This window comes from Molossus molossus, unplaced genomic scaffold (genome assembly GCF_014108415.1).
Source record: "Molossus molossus isolate mMolMol1 unplaced genomic scaffold, mMolMol1.p scaffold_m16_p_15, whole genome shotgun sequence".
Taxonomy (NCBI): Eukaryota; Metazoa; Chordata; class Mammalia; order Chiroptera; family Molossidae; genus Molossus; species Molossus molossus.
The window spans coordinates 186,023-200,035 of record NW_023425350.1 but is presented as its reverse complement, the minus strand read 5'-3'; the positions used below and the strand labels follow the sequence as shown (position 1 = coordinate 200,035).

The 14,013-nt window shown below is 48.8% G+C and overlaps 1 protein-coding gene across 1 annotated transcript in view; it reads left to right on the top strand.

Moving 5' to 3' along the window:
* Positions 1 to 13,624, top strand: part of SH3YL1 (SH3 and SYLF domain containing 1) — a 30,338-nt gene extending 16,714 nt beyond the window's left edge. The window contains exons 6-10 of the mRNA XM_036263070.1: positions 186 to 314; positions 2,073 to 2,241; positions 2,823 to 2,898; positions 8,212 to 8,268; positions 12,784 to 13,624. Of these exons, the coding sequence (XP_036118963.1) occupies positions 186 to 314; positions 2,073 to 2,241; positions 2,823 to 2,898; positions 8,212 to 8,268; positions 12,784 to 12,974 (622 nt within the window). The 3' untranslated portion in view covers positions 12,975 to 13,624. The remainder of the gene's footprint in view (positions 1 to 185; positions 315 to 2,072; positions 2,242 to 2,822; positions 2,899 to 8,211; positions 8,269 to 12,783) is intronic.
* The last annotated feature ends 389 nt before the right edge of the window (positions 13,625 to 14,013 follow it).

Genomic DNA, 14,013 nt, shown 5'->3' with positions numbered 1-14,013 from the left:
GCTCCAGGGTTTCGTGGGCCCTGCTGTCCCTGCACCGCCTAAACCACGCAGGCGAGGCCACAGGACGCGAAACAGATAAAGACTTGAAGGAACTGTGGCCCGAGCCGGTCCTGGGGTCGGCCGGACAGTGCCCTCCAGACAGGTGTGTGGGGGAGCCGTCTGGGAGCTGAACCTCTGTCTTGCAGGAATTTGGAGGGAAACGTGGCCCTGCGCAGCTCTGCCGCCGTCTTTACCTACTGCAAGTCCAGAGGCCTCTTCGCGGGCGTCAGCTTAGAAGGCAGCTGTCTGATCGAGAGGAAAGAAACCAATCGGAAGTAAGTGCGAGCCAGCGGTTGTCACTGCTGTGAAGGCGGGGTCACGAGGAAAGGGTGCTTCACGAGCGTGTGGGAGGTCCCAGTGTTTACAGAGGACCTGTGTGCCCTTCGTGCAAATCAGCGTGTGGTCTGAGTATACATTTCCTCATTTAAAAGTTCAGTATGAAATCAAATGTACCCACAGAAAGTTTAGAAACACAACCAGCTAAAGGGGGGAAGCATTTTGCCCCTTAATATTAACTATCACATTTTGTTGCCGTCAAACATTTTTCTAAGCATAATTTTCTCTTGTTTGGCCGTATGTGACTGTCTCCTAAGATTCTATTGCAAGTGCTATTTTTCCACGTAGCGTTATAATGTGAGAACCATAAATGTAAGTTAATGGCTACATAATATTCGATTCGTTAGATGTATCCTAACAGGCCAAGAGGAACTTCCACTTTAAACTGGCATCTGGCTAATTGTTACCAAAGCAGATCTTTCAAATCTCCACTAAAATACGGCTGACAGGAGCTCGGCTTCTAGAACCTGGAGAAATTCCTCCGGGCGTGAGCCCGAGGGAGCCGACGGGGCTGGTTCACAGACAGACCTTCCCCCAAAGGGAAACCTGTGCCAAGTCTCCACTCACAAATCTAGCACCACACTTGAGGACTTTAAATGTAAACCGCCAAGGCCAGACAACAGGAGGAACAGGGGAAGTATCGGCTATGGACCTCTCCATCAGAAAGTCAAGACATGCTCTTACCTCTGGTTTTATAAATCTGAGAAATACAAGTTCACACTGCTTTAGGCCTTTGGAAGAATTCCCCACTATAGTTCACCTAAATTCTGTATAAACTAAAAGAAATATACTTAATCAATTGCAGAGCTTCCAAACATGTGAGGCAAATCTTTATGTAACTTTGAAGCAACTCTATATTTAAAGAAATTACAAAATCATATATGTTGGAATAAAGCCTTAGGCTAGGGTTATTAATAAACTTAAGAAATAAAAACCTATAACAATGTATCTGCTTGTAGGTGTATTTGCGAAACTGTTGATATCCATGTATATGTATGTTTGTATGTACAAGTGTTTGGATGTATATTGGATGTGCATTTTATATATATACACATACACACACACACATACTTTATCCTCACCCAAGGACATTTTTCCATTTTTTGTTCAGATAGAATGGTAGGGAGAGAGAGGAAGAGAGAGAGAGAGAAACATCAACATGAAAGGGACAACCAGGGCCGGGGACAAACTGCAACCGAGGTACGTGCCCTTAGTGGGAACCAAACCCGGGTCTCTCTGGACCGCAGGCTGATGCTCTAACCGCTGAGCCAAACCGGCCAGGGCTGCATTTTATAGTCTTTTTTGGACCATGTATGGTGGTTGCTTCTCAGAGAAGAGCTTGGGAATAAATTTTGGGGTTTAACATGGGTTACAGCTTGCAGTTAGTTTAAAAAGTAGCATGTAGCCCGGCCGGTGTGGCTCAGTGGTTGAGCATTGACCCATGCACCAAGAGGTCACAGGTTCGATTCCCAGTCAGGACACACGCCCAGGTTGTGGGCCTGATCCCCAGTGGGCGGCATGCAGGAGGCGGCCAGTCAATGTTCTCTCTCATCGATGTTTCTATCTCTCTCTCCCTCTCCCTCTAAAATCAATAAAAAAAAAAAAGTAGCGTGTGAGTAAATGCACACGCGAGATTTAACTGTGGAAAAGATCCACATCTATAAAAGAAATGCTCTTAATCTGACGTTTGTTTTTAGATTTTATTGTCAAGATATCCGCGCGTACGACATCTTATTTGGAGATGTGCCGCGGCCCGCCCAAGCCGGAGACCTTTACGAGATTCTCGACTCCTTCACCGAGAAGTATGAGAACGAAGGGCAGCGGATCAACGCGCGGAAGGCGGCCCGGGAGCAGAGGAAGGCTTCGGTAGGGTTGGGTGTGCGGGTCTCAGTCGCCACAGGATGTTCCGTCCCCGATAGCGGCTTCCTCGTGAGCTGCCGAACTTCCCTTGTAACTTCAGTCACACGAAGTTCTTGTGACAGTGCCCTGCAGCCACCTCGACATGTCGTCTGCACAGCTCTCGAGGGGAACGCCGCTTGTTTCCCACGACAGCGCTTCTCCAAGAACTGAGCTCTGGAGGGCCAGCCGCTAACCCTGGCCGTGGCTGGGGTGCGGCCGGGAGAGCCAGGGTGTCCTGGGCCTGGGCTGCCTAGTTCCACCGCCCGTGTTTGGTCGCTCCCTGTCTCTAAGAGTGCAAACTGGCTCACGGAGCTTGAACTGCCGCCGCCTCCCCACGCCGCCACCTGACTCTCCGGCAGGTCACAGGGAGCCCCCGGCAGGAGTCTGCTGTTCAGGTCAACTCAGGTGGCCAGAGTGGCAGGTGGAGCCCGAGGGCCTCACTGGTCTGAGCACGGGGTGAAATCTGCCGCACACTCGTCAGGAAAAAGGCTGTGGATGCTCCCAGGTAAAAACAGGGTTTTTTAATCACGTGCATGTTTTCCCCTCAGGCCAGAGAGCTGCCTCCCAAACCACTGTCGAGACCACAGCCGGCGTCTCGAGGCCGACCGGACGCCGACTCTCAAAGTAAGTATTTTCATGGCGATTCAAATCCAATGACAATTAAGCCATTATTAAATGTTATGGTTAAGAAATGGGGCTACATTGTCGAACTTTCCAGTCAAATACAAAAACTAATGGGCATTAGAGAAAGTCGGAGGCCTGCTCAGTGCTCAGGGGGAGTTATTGCTGCGGTTACTTGTTAGAACGTCTGTTCTCATTCCGTGGATGCTGATTTAAAATGTAAAGAACAAGGCTGTTTTTCTTATATCCGCACAGATCCATATTTCTGCATGTTAACGGTACCGTCCACTCGGATCTCAGGGTTTTGTGGGCTGGTTTTTAGCCTGGATGCACACCCCACTGCGCGTTGGCCTTGACCCCTCTTTCCATCGCTCGTTTCTGAGTCACCCTCAGAATTCTGTCCTCTGCGAAGGGTCAGCGCAAGCGGCCGTGGGCCAGAGCAGGTGGTGTTTCATGTCGTGATGCCTGTTGTTCGGGAAGGGCTGTCATGTTCCTGGGGCACAGCCGTGAGTCTGACTCTCACCTGCAAGAACTTCCGGTGCAGGAGGGGAGGTGCCCGTGCGGAGGAGTAACCAAGGTCGCTGGAAGGAAGTGTGCGGTGTTTGGGGAGAGCCAGTGTCCGAGCGTGTCCACAGGAAGCTCCCCCCGTCCCCGCCGTGGTCTGCGCCGTTCCCGGCTCTCAGGTCCATGTCCCCAGGTTGCCGGCTGTGCCCTTGTCTTGCCCAAGGTCACCTCCCAGGAATGTTCCGGAACCAGATCCTCTCCACTCTCCTCCCGCCCCTGTGACTCAGTTTGTATCCTGTTCGCTCAGGGGGCTGCATTCCGCCCCCAAAGGGGATGCCGATGTCTGCCTTGCGCTCAGGCGATGACCCTGCCACGGCTCACGCCTCCGTGACCAGACGTGAACGCCCAATCTGGCTTTGCTCTGGATCTCGGCGGCTGCAGAAAATTGGACTGGTGTGCATGTTTTAAAATACATGCTTCTAAAATCCCCTCAGGAAGAGGAAAGCTGTCTGTGTCCACATTTAAATCCCGTGTTAGTCCTCATGTCGAGTCCCTTCGGTGTGGATTGAAGAACTCACCTTCCGTCAAGGACATCTGTTCTCTGACAAGTGGTCTCCGGAGACCTGCTTCCTCGGTGCGTCCCTCAGGAGCAGGCCCTACACCCCATCACCTGGCCACTAGGCCCCTCCCCCGAGACCATGCTGTGCAGACAGCGGGTCCCTCTGCCCGGCCCTTCCCGCAGGTCAGCTGAGGTCTCACACGCGGGGGACAGACCCCGACTCAGTTTCCTTCTGTGCGGCTCCATCTCTGTCTCATTGCACCGTCTTTCACAACAATCACCCCAAGTTTTGAACACCCACCACTTTTCGACTTGATAAAGTCCTCATTTCTCCTCCGTCTTCACTTCCCTCACCTTCCAGACTCGTTCCAGGAAAGTCGTGTGCACAGCAGGAGGTGTACCCCTGCGTTTCCCTCCGTGTGTGGTCCTACATGGAAGCACATGTGCAGACACATCCCTGCACACGGACGAGACACTATCCCTGCACATGGACGGGACACGATCCCTGCACGCAGATGGGACACTTTGTTACCGGCTCACAACGTGCTGTCCTGTTTCACAGGCTTCACTCTATCTTGTTTGTTTGTGGTTTTTATTTCTTTGTTTTGCTCCCAACACCTCATGGACGTCTCAGAGTCAGCAGGTGTAGCCCTAGCTCATCACTGTCAATGGCTGTTTAATATTTCAAAGTGCAGATGTGCCTGTTTTATCCGGCCCCTCGCCTGTCAGTGGGAGCGACTTTATTTCACTTGTCCCCGTGCCCAGTGGTGCCAAACTCACCTTTCAAAATCAGTGTGTCTAATAAAACATGCACGTTGAAATTTGTTTTGTGATAATTACCAGAAATGGACATGACAGCTCAAAAGAGATATTTTTAAAAATTAACAGATTTGGTAGGTTGCTTTTTACAAGTGTTGGCTGCTGCGGTCCTGTCAGCCGATCCAGTGTCCCCCCCGGGTCCCCCCTGGGCTCTTGCTGTGGGGCCAGGCCGGGCTGGTGATGGCTCCTTGTTCGGGGATTGCACTTGGCCTGTCTGTGAGTGGCTTAGACATTTCTTGACATAATGGCTGGGGTTTTAGATTTAATTTTTTTTCCAAAAAGTGTCTTTCTTTTACCCATTTCCTTCTATTGGATGTTTGTTGCCTTTTCAGTTTGGGAGGCGTGGGCAGGGGCCAGGCAGCTTTTCTGCACCATAGTTTATCTGTCGATCTTAGTTTCCATGTATTTCACCATATAAGAATTTTAATTTTTATATAAAAATGTATCTGGCATCTGTTTCTCAACAGGTTTTGTATTTGTTGTTACGGGAGGGTCTTACATGGATGTGTTTCTAGATTTTGTCTGCAGTGTTTTTATCTGTGAAGTTACTGATTCTTCATATACTGACACCATTTTATCAGCTCCCCCTCCCTTAACATTCAGTTCCCACTGAAATGACATTATGTCCTGATTTAGTTCTATGAATCTGGGGTATGAATTCTAATATTCCATGTCTAAAGTAATTACATTAGCATTTCATAACAATTTCCCATTTTATGCTTCCCATTGGTTGAGATATTTTGTATATTTCCTAAGATTTCATAGTTTCTGTGCCTTTCTTGTTAAATTTATTTCTCACTTTGTAATTTTGGTTTGCTGTGGCGAATGAAATGTACCCCCATTTCTACTTCAGGCGGCTCATTTTGTAGCCCAGAAAGTCTAAACTTGCAAACGTTTGTCATACCTCTGGTCACCTACCCAAACCTCATACTTCCAGTCAGTTCTTAAAATAGATTCTCTTGAGGTATTTTGCCCCCTGCCCCGCCCTGCCTGTTGCATTTCTACGTTCGCATGTTCACGGACCTCGGAGGCTGGCGGCTCGCTGTGCTGAGAGGTGGACACACGTCCAGGCCTGGGGGCTCGCAGAGCTGCAGGGCCAAGCCCCACCCTGGGCGCCCAGACGCTTCTCCCCGGCGCAGTTGAGGGCTCTCCTCTCTCTTCCGTGCTTGGGTAGTAGTTTCTTTTTCACACTTGAATAAGGAAAGCAAACCCAAGTCCTCCTGAATGGCACTGTGCTACCTTGTCCTCAAAATGTGGGGACAGTGATCCAGTTTGAAGGGTGGATGTTGATGTAGTTGGTAGATGAATCTGATGAGTTGCAAATACTTTCATTAATCAGGCGATTTCCATTATATATTATTATTTATTAAATAGCATATATCCTAATCATCAGATGCTATTTTTTTTTTTTTTTTTATCCTCACCCGAGGACATTTTTCGATATTTTGTTCAGATAGAGTGGGAGGGAGAGAGAGAGAAACATCGACGTGAAAGCGACACATCGAGTGGTTGCCACCCACACGACCCAATCAGGGCCGGGGACAAACTGCAACCAAGGTACGTGCCCTTAGCGGGAACCGAACCTGGGTCTCTCCGGACCGCAGGCCGACGCTCTAACCGCTGAGCCAAACCGGCCAGGGCATCAGATACTATTTTTGAAAATCTTATAACTTTCACCAAAACAAGAAGCTTTAATAGTAACATTTTACTTTATTTAAGTCCTCACCCGAGGACATTTTTCATTGATTTTTATAGAGGGGAGGGAAGAGACACAGAGAGAAACATCGATGTGTTGCCTCCCACATGACCCCAGCTGGGGCCAGGGATCAAACCCATAACCTGGGCATGTGTTCTGATCGGGACTCGAACCCAGAACCTCTAGGTGTACAGGATGACACTCCTACCCACTGAGCAACACCGGCTGGGGCATCATAGTAATATTTTATTACTTTATAAATAATACTTGATTGTTATTGTTGTTTTGATGGTACATAACTGATTTTTCCTGACATTTGTCTCAGAAGGAACATAAGATAATTCTGTTACATTGCTATAAAATATCTCCTTCTAGCCCTTTAAGTTTTTATAAGAACCAGCTTTCTTAGCCCCTATCTTGAAAAACGGTTCTGATACTGGAGTAGAACTGGATGCTGAGCCGATGTCCTTGTAGAAGGTAAAAAATAGTATCCTGTGTACATCAGTTCCTTTTAAACGTCTCATTCATATACTGAGATGCATTTCGAGTGAAATTTTACTTATATGTTTAGTGAGGTAACAAATTCGTAATATATGTAAGGTTTTGATCCATTGTGTACAAATAATGATTATAAAGACAACTTAATCTACAAGAAATTATTTAGTAAAGCCCTGTGTTTACTTAAAACAAATTACAAAAAATAACTATATATACACATTTTTGTTGTAGAAACTGTTACATAGAAAATATAACATTAGAATCATTTGCAATCTTGCCCCCTGGCAAATGTCAGCAGTTTGGCTCGAAGAAACTCTTAGAAAGTATAATATTAATACATTAATATAAAATCTTTGGGACAGATGGAATGGAAATATGATTTGAAGGTTAAAAATGAATATTACATACTTTCTGACTATTGAAAAAAAACGCTTGTTGATTTTCTTTAATGAATGATGGTGGGTTTCAGATCAGTAAGATATTTAGAAATATCTTTTATCCAAAAAAGATAAATGTAATTATTTAATTTAAATAATTGATAATGACATTTTTGTTTAAAGTATACCCTTTACAACTTTTAAGCTTATGTTAAACACTTGTAGCTGTTAATTAAAAAGTATATATGGCCCTGGCCAGTTTTGCTAAGCAGTTAGAGCATCAGCCTGCGGTCCAGAGAGACCCGGGTTCGGTTTCTGCTAAGGGCATGTACCTCGGTTGCAGTTTGTCCCCGGCTCTGGTTGGTCATGTGGGTGGCAGCCACTCGATGTGTCCCTTTCACGTCGATGTTTCTCTCTCTCTCTCTTCCTCCCACTCTATCTGAACAAAAAATGGGAAAATGTCCTTGGGTGAGGATGAAAAAAAAAAAGAAAAGAACAATATATGTGAATAAATGCTATGTAAATATTATTTTAGGGGTTAAGGTAGCAAGAATGTTAAATTGCTGGCATGGGGGGGGTCACAGGGTTTCTCGTTCAGGTGTCTCAGGGTCGAGTCTGTGGAAAGCGTGTCTGGTCGCTTTGGGGTCCCTGCCGGGCCCTGCGTGGCGGTTTGTGTGCCCTGCCTGCGTGTGCCTCGGATCGCCTGTGTTCTGGGCGTATCCTCTTGATTCCAAGCATGTAAAGCAATAGTATGTCCACCAGTGACCGTGTTCAGCAAGGGCGGGATTTGGCTTTCTTGGGTACTTTATATACTGCGAACTAATTTTCTAACGTCGCTGTTTTGTTTTTGATTTTTTTTGCAGGTAACAGAAACGAATACAAGCTCTACCCGGAACTTTCCACCTATCACGAGACAGTCGGTAAATACAAATATCTATGTGAAATGCTTCATCTCCATCTCAGCCCCGCTCGGGCAGACGGCGAGGCTCAGGGCCCAGTCCGCTTCGATCGGCAGGACTTCACATTATTCCGAGAAGTCCTTCATTTTCTTAGAACGCTGTGGTTTTGGTCTCTCACTTGCTTACCTGTGAGGGAACGAGAGTTACGTGGAGGCCAAAGCAGACAGTCACCTGCCCAGAAGCCGGCGCTCAGGGCTGGATCCGCTGCCGAGGGCGCAGGGTGCGGAGTTCAGGGTGCAGGAGCGTCTGGAAACGCGTCAGGAGTAGCAGAAGTGTGTTCATTGTGAACGACAGCTTAGTCCTTATTGCATTTCTGTGTGTAAAACTTACTAGGATTTCTGAAGATGAAAATAGTCCTGCAGTCTGTCTCACCGGGATGTTCTTTAGAAAGTGCTCACTCAGAGTCCGTGGTGGTTTAGAAATGGCAGTGGGACAGGGCAGAGGCCCAGCAGCCTGTTCATCCCCCACGCCCCGTTGTCATGGAGACCCAGAAGCTGCACTCTGACCTCACGGCGGGAGATCTGTTTCCTGTGCAGAAAAAGTCCAGGCCACCAGGTGCCCGTTTTTTTTAAAAATTAATAAAAATTTCCCCAAGGTGTTTCTTGAGCACAGCCCCGAGGGGAGGTCAGCCTCACGCTGAGGGCGGTCCGCTCTCCTGGCTCCTGCTGGTGAGCTTCCTGCCCCGTTTCCCCCGGCGATTCCCCCGAGGGACTGAGGCCGGAGGCCAGGTCAGAGCTGGGGTGAGCACTGGCCTCGGGCTCACTGAGAAAACTCTGAAGACAAAAATGCATTTTGCTCTGTGATTTGCAAATGTTCCTGAGCTCGGCTGAGTGTGCCTTTGGCCCCCCGTCCTCTAGGAGCGAAAGATGTTCCTATGTAGTGTCTGCACCAAAGCAGCACGTGCTTCTGCAGGTTTTAACTGTGAACACAGTGAGGGGTAGGTTAGGGTCAGGCACCCTGGCGCCGCAGGCTTCTGCAAGCCGACAGGTCCACAGCCCAGCTGCGTGGCCTGAGGGAGGCCCACGGGGACGCCGGGTCGGGCCTGCAGCCGGAGAGCAGAGGCCTGGTGACTAGTCTTCCCTCCGGGCCCCCTAAAGCCTCGGGACGATCCCTGGGAAAGCAGAGGAAAGATTTCAGTGAGAACTGAGCTGTGAGAGGGCCCTGGGCAGCTCGCCCCGGGCCCGAACTGTTTCCGCTCCGGGCAGGCTGGCAGGCTGGTTTCCGCAGCTGAGGGAGCGTGTGGGCACTGGGTTAGTATCCACTTACTTCAGCCCTTTCTCCAAAGGTAAGGGAATTTGAAGAAAACAATAAAAGGGGACATTTAAATTCTATTTTTAAGATAAAAGTTACTTGATGTTACTGTGTTTTGTAAAAAGCAGCCTGTGAAGCCAGTTCAGCTCTTACCAAGGACTTTCTCTGCCGACTGTCTTCACACAGAAAGTCACAGCTCACAGGCTGAGCCCCAGACTGAAATCCCATTCCCCCAGGACCTCTCCGCGGCCCCCGCCAGCTCCCCAGCCGGTCCCGCACCCACAGACAGCGGCACACACGTCGGACAGGCACCCTTCAGGGGCCACGCCTGATTTACTGGGACCCTTAGCAACAGATGATCTGTGCCCTCCAGTGTTTGTGTCCCCACCTTCCTCGTACCTGCCCCCTAACTGTCCGTGTGCTCGAGACACGGTGGGTAATCCTGGTGGGGCTGTCCCGTGCCGAGTGGGTGCCTCGCAGCCCCCTCCCCAGCTGTGGCCACCGCATGTTCCTCTAACCAACCGCTGATCTGCAGCCTGGCCGGGTGATGCCCTCTTACAGGGGACATGGTCCCGACGCTGTGGACCCCGCGTGTAGCTGAGGGGCCTGGGTGCCAGGATCCGGTCCCCGGCGACTCGTCACCACAGTGACTGCAGAGCCGGAGCTGGGCTCTGACTTCCCAGAGGCCCAGACCTGGGGCCCACGTGGGTTACATTCCACAGGCCCCACTGCCGGGGGGGGGGGGGGGGGGGGGGGGGGACCCGCCTGGCCGAGGAGGAGCCTCAGGCAGCTGCCAATCACCAGAGCTGATTGTAATCTGTTTCCTGTGAAGCACAGGCCTGATTTGGGAGAGGAAAAAACCCTATTTGAGTTAAACTGAACTATTACGATGAAAATCGCCAGTTGTTTCCAAGATCCTGCAGATTTTTTTAAAGCGCAGGAATGTAAAACTCAAAGGCCTGCTACTCAGAAGGGAGGGTGACTGAGCACCCACAGTTCTGACCTCGTGGGCCCCGTCCCAGGGGGCCTCCCTTCCCAGAAGGACATACCTGCCGACTCCCCTTTTCTCTTTTTAAAAAATGACTTATGTTGTGGCCATTAAACTTTTCCTAGTGGAAATTTTCCTAATAGTCACAGTAAACAGACTCGAGCTCACTGAAGAGAAAGCTCCCCGGAGGCTGTGGGCGGGGAGCAGCCCTCCTCAGGTGAGGCCCGTGATCCCAGCACCTGACTGGGGTGGGTGCCAAGTCCGGCGGGTGGGTGCCTCCTGTCTCACCACCAGCTGGGTCTGAGGGGAGAACTGCGTCCAGCCGCCTGCCACCCTCGCCGTCCTCTCCTCTTTAGTTCATGAAACCTGTACTCCTGGCACCAGCAAGAGCTAGTCAGGTCTCAGGGTTTGCCCGGGACCATCAGATACTCCGGCTACTGTAGTCCAGATGACGCTGAGGCGGACGGGTGGACCATCCTTGAAAACTCGCTTAACGAACGTACAATGCTCTGAGAACTCTGAGGTCAGTCTGTGGAACACAACTTGACACGTGGATTGCGGGGGGCCTTGGGGACACCCCTCTGTGGCTGCGCTGCAGGCGAGGGTGGGGCAGCGTGTCTGTGCCTGTTGCAGCCGATGCAAGAACAGTCGCCGGTCTCGTGCTCCACACTGATACCTGTTATCTCACGCTCATCTTTGCTGGGCACCTTCGACGTGGCAGATGCGGCTGCCGGTGTGTGCGTGTGCCCTGCCTTCCTGAACCTGCCGCCCCGTCACGGGCGTGTCTGGGACGCTGGGGGGGCAGTGATTTCAGGGTTTTAATTGTTTGAGGTTCATTGAGATTGAGCTTCCTAGATGGAGGTGGGAAAAACCATTACTGATGAGGCAGTAGTTTTTAGAGTGATTTTTTTCTTTAACATCAACTTACGTTCTTCTGGTCAGCAGCAAGCCATGGCGCGGGGACTTGGAGCAGGTCCCAGTGGGTGCACTCCGGCTCTCGGGCTGTGTGGTGATGGCGCACTGACGTGCGGCGCTCGTGGGGTGGTTTGGATTATATCCAGACTACGTCAACATGTTCTTTTTGTGACATGTTTTTAACCTTATTCCTTCAAATGGATAGATGAGAAGCAAATCTAGTATAAAGTATAGAAAGATGCAGAACTTTTGAATGGTGGCGAAACCACAGCAGCACTCTCTCCACCACACTTGTATCGTGGCCGCGAAGGTGGTTCCCTGAGCTCGGCACGTGCACGCCCGACGGAGGAGCCCTCAGCTGTGGCTGCAGCTCGGTTTCAGTGCTGCGGTCCAACCAGCGTGGTGACTGTTTACCCTTCCCGACAGGCCAACTCCAGTTTCTTTTTCGTTCTAACATCACAGGATCAAATAAGTAACTGATTTTAGAATTTACTGTTTCCAGGACATCTGTGCTTAGATGCCAGTGACAAGCATCTACCTGCGTAATTCACGCAGTCACACGACACAGACGTGCCGAATTCCGTGTGTCAGGGTACACGGACGGTGTCTGCCTACGTGTACATGGTGCTATGCACGTCTCGCATTTCACGCCGTCGCTCGTGTGAGCCACTCAGTGCTCACAGCAGTTTTCCTGATATAACACGTTAAATTCTACACGTTGTGTTGAAGGTTTTCTTAAATATACACAGATACGTTTCTCAGTGTGAGCATTTGAATGTCGTCAGTGTTTTGTGAGAAAGGACCAACTAGGCACAGAAATGAAAGCGCCGCAAAGCCTGCAGGGAAGAGCATCTGCCGATAAAACCGCCAGGCACACGTCTGAGCCAGGCCTCAGGCCAGAGAACACGCAGCCTGGGTTCTCTCGAATCTTCCGTGAAGCAACGATGAGCACAAGTGTCAGCTTCTCTCTGATGCTAGAGGTTATGGAGCTATTATTAAAACAGGAAAAACATTAGCAATATTATAGGTCATTTAAAATTCAAACAATTATAGCCACAAACATTTGCTAAATACATTGCTGAGTATACAATACTAAGCAGTTTGACTTGTGTGGATTTAGTAAGTGTACTGCCAAACATTTGCTCTTTGCAAAGAAGAAAATCATGTGTTTAAGGATGAGAAGCACACAGCCATCCGCTGTGGGTTCCGTGTGCCTGAGGGGTCCGAATAGCCGACACCCCAGATTTCTGTCCCACCTACACATGCCCCCAGCTGTTCCCATGAAAGTGCGAATAATTCACTTTCTCGTTCGTTTGTTTTAGGCGATTCCCGTGGACCCACAGAAGTGACCGCTCTCTATTCGTTTGAAGGACAACAGCCAGGGGATCTGAGTTTTCAAGCTGGAGACAAAATCACCGTTACCTCAAAAACGGATTCAAATTTTGATTGGTGGGAAGGAAGACTTCGAGGTCAAACTGGCATTTTTCCAGCCAACTATGTTACCATGAATTAAACTTTTAATTATTTTCTTCTTTGAGAAGTACCAAAAATAATGATTTCTGCACTGATAGAACTTACTGTCCAGGTACACAGCCTTTAGCCTAAGTTTAAAAATTTGGCAAGAATAAGAAATAAAGGCATCCAAATTGGAAAGAATAAACATTTATCTTTTGTGTAAAAGAGTTAGTTTTTTTCTCTATAAATAAATGATTACCTTATATATCTCTAAATGCTTTGTACTAATTTTATCACATATACTAATCAATTGTTCAGATCCTCAATTTATATGCTCACAGTTCTTTTTTGTTTATTTTCTAGTGTCACAAAACACTTGTATATGGTAACTGTTTATTTTCATTTGAGAATCTTGAGGGTAGCAGCATCAATACCAGTACATACATATGTTTCTGCAAAGTGACTGGAGAGAAGGAAACAGTTTACATAGGATAGCAGTAGTAATGCTTAGAGTTGTAAGTATTAAGCAGAATATGAATCCTTAAAAACTATCTTCATACCTTTAAAAATTGTGTATAGACATTTAAAGTAGAAACGTACTATTACAAAGAAATTCAGCTACTATGCGTTTAAAAAGATGACACCTGTTCATGTTTCTCGTTATAAGGCTACATTTGTTAGTCTCCAGCGGTAGTAGAGTCCACTTGTCAGTCGGCATGGTTTAGTTGTCCCTGAATAAATGTTTCTTAAACGCTAACTGGATGTCTTGATTTTGGCTTTCCTATTTTCTGTGTGTAAAGTAAGCACCGGGCCTCGCTCTCGGTCACCGCCCCAGCTCAGATCGCCTTCTTCAGTGCAGTGGCCGGGACAATGCCCCTCAAAGTCGCCCCCTCGCTGCAGCGTCTCACCCTGCTGCGTGTTCTTCGTAAGGGACCCTCACACGTGCTGGCTTTGTCTAGCGCAGCTCTTCCGGGAAGCAGAACGCCCACATCGACATCCACCCGCAGAACGAAACAGCGTGTCTCCTTTTCAATGCTTCTCCGCGTCTCCTTCCAGCCCAGAGGAGCCATCATCCTGAATTTGCTGTTTATTCCATC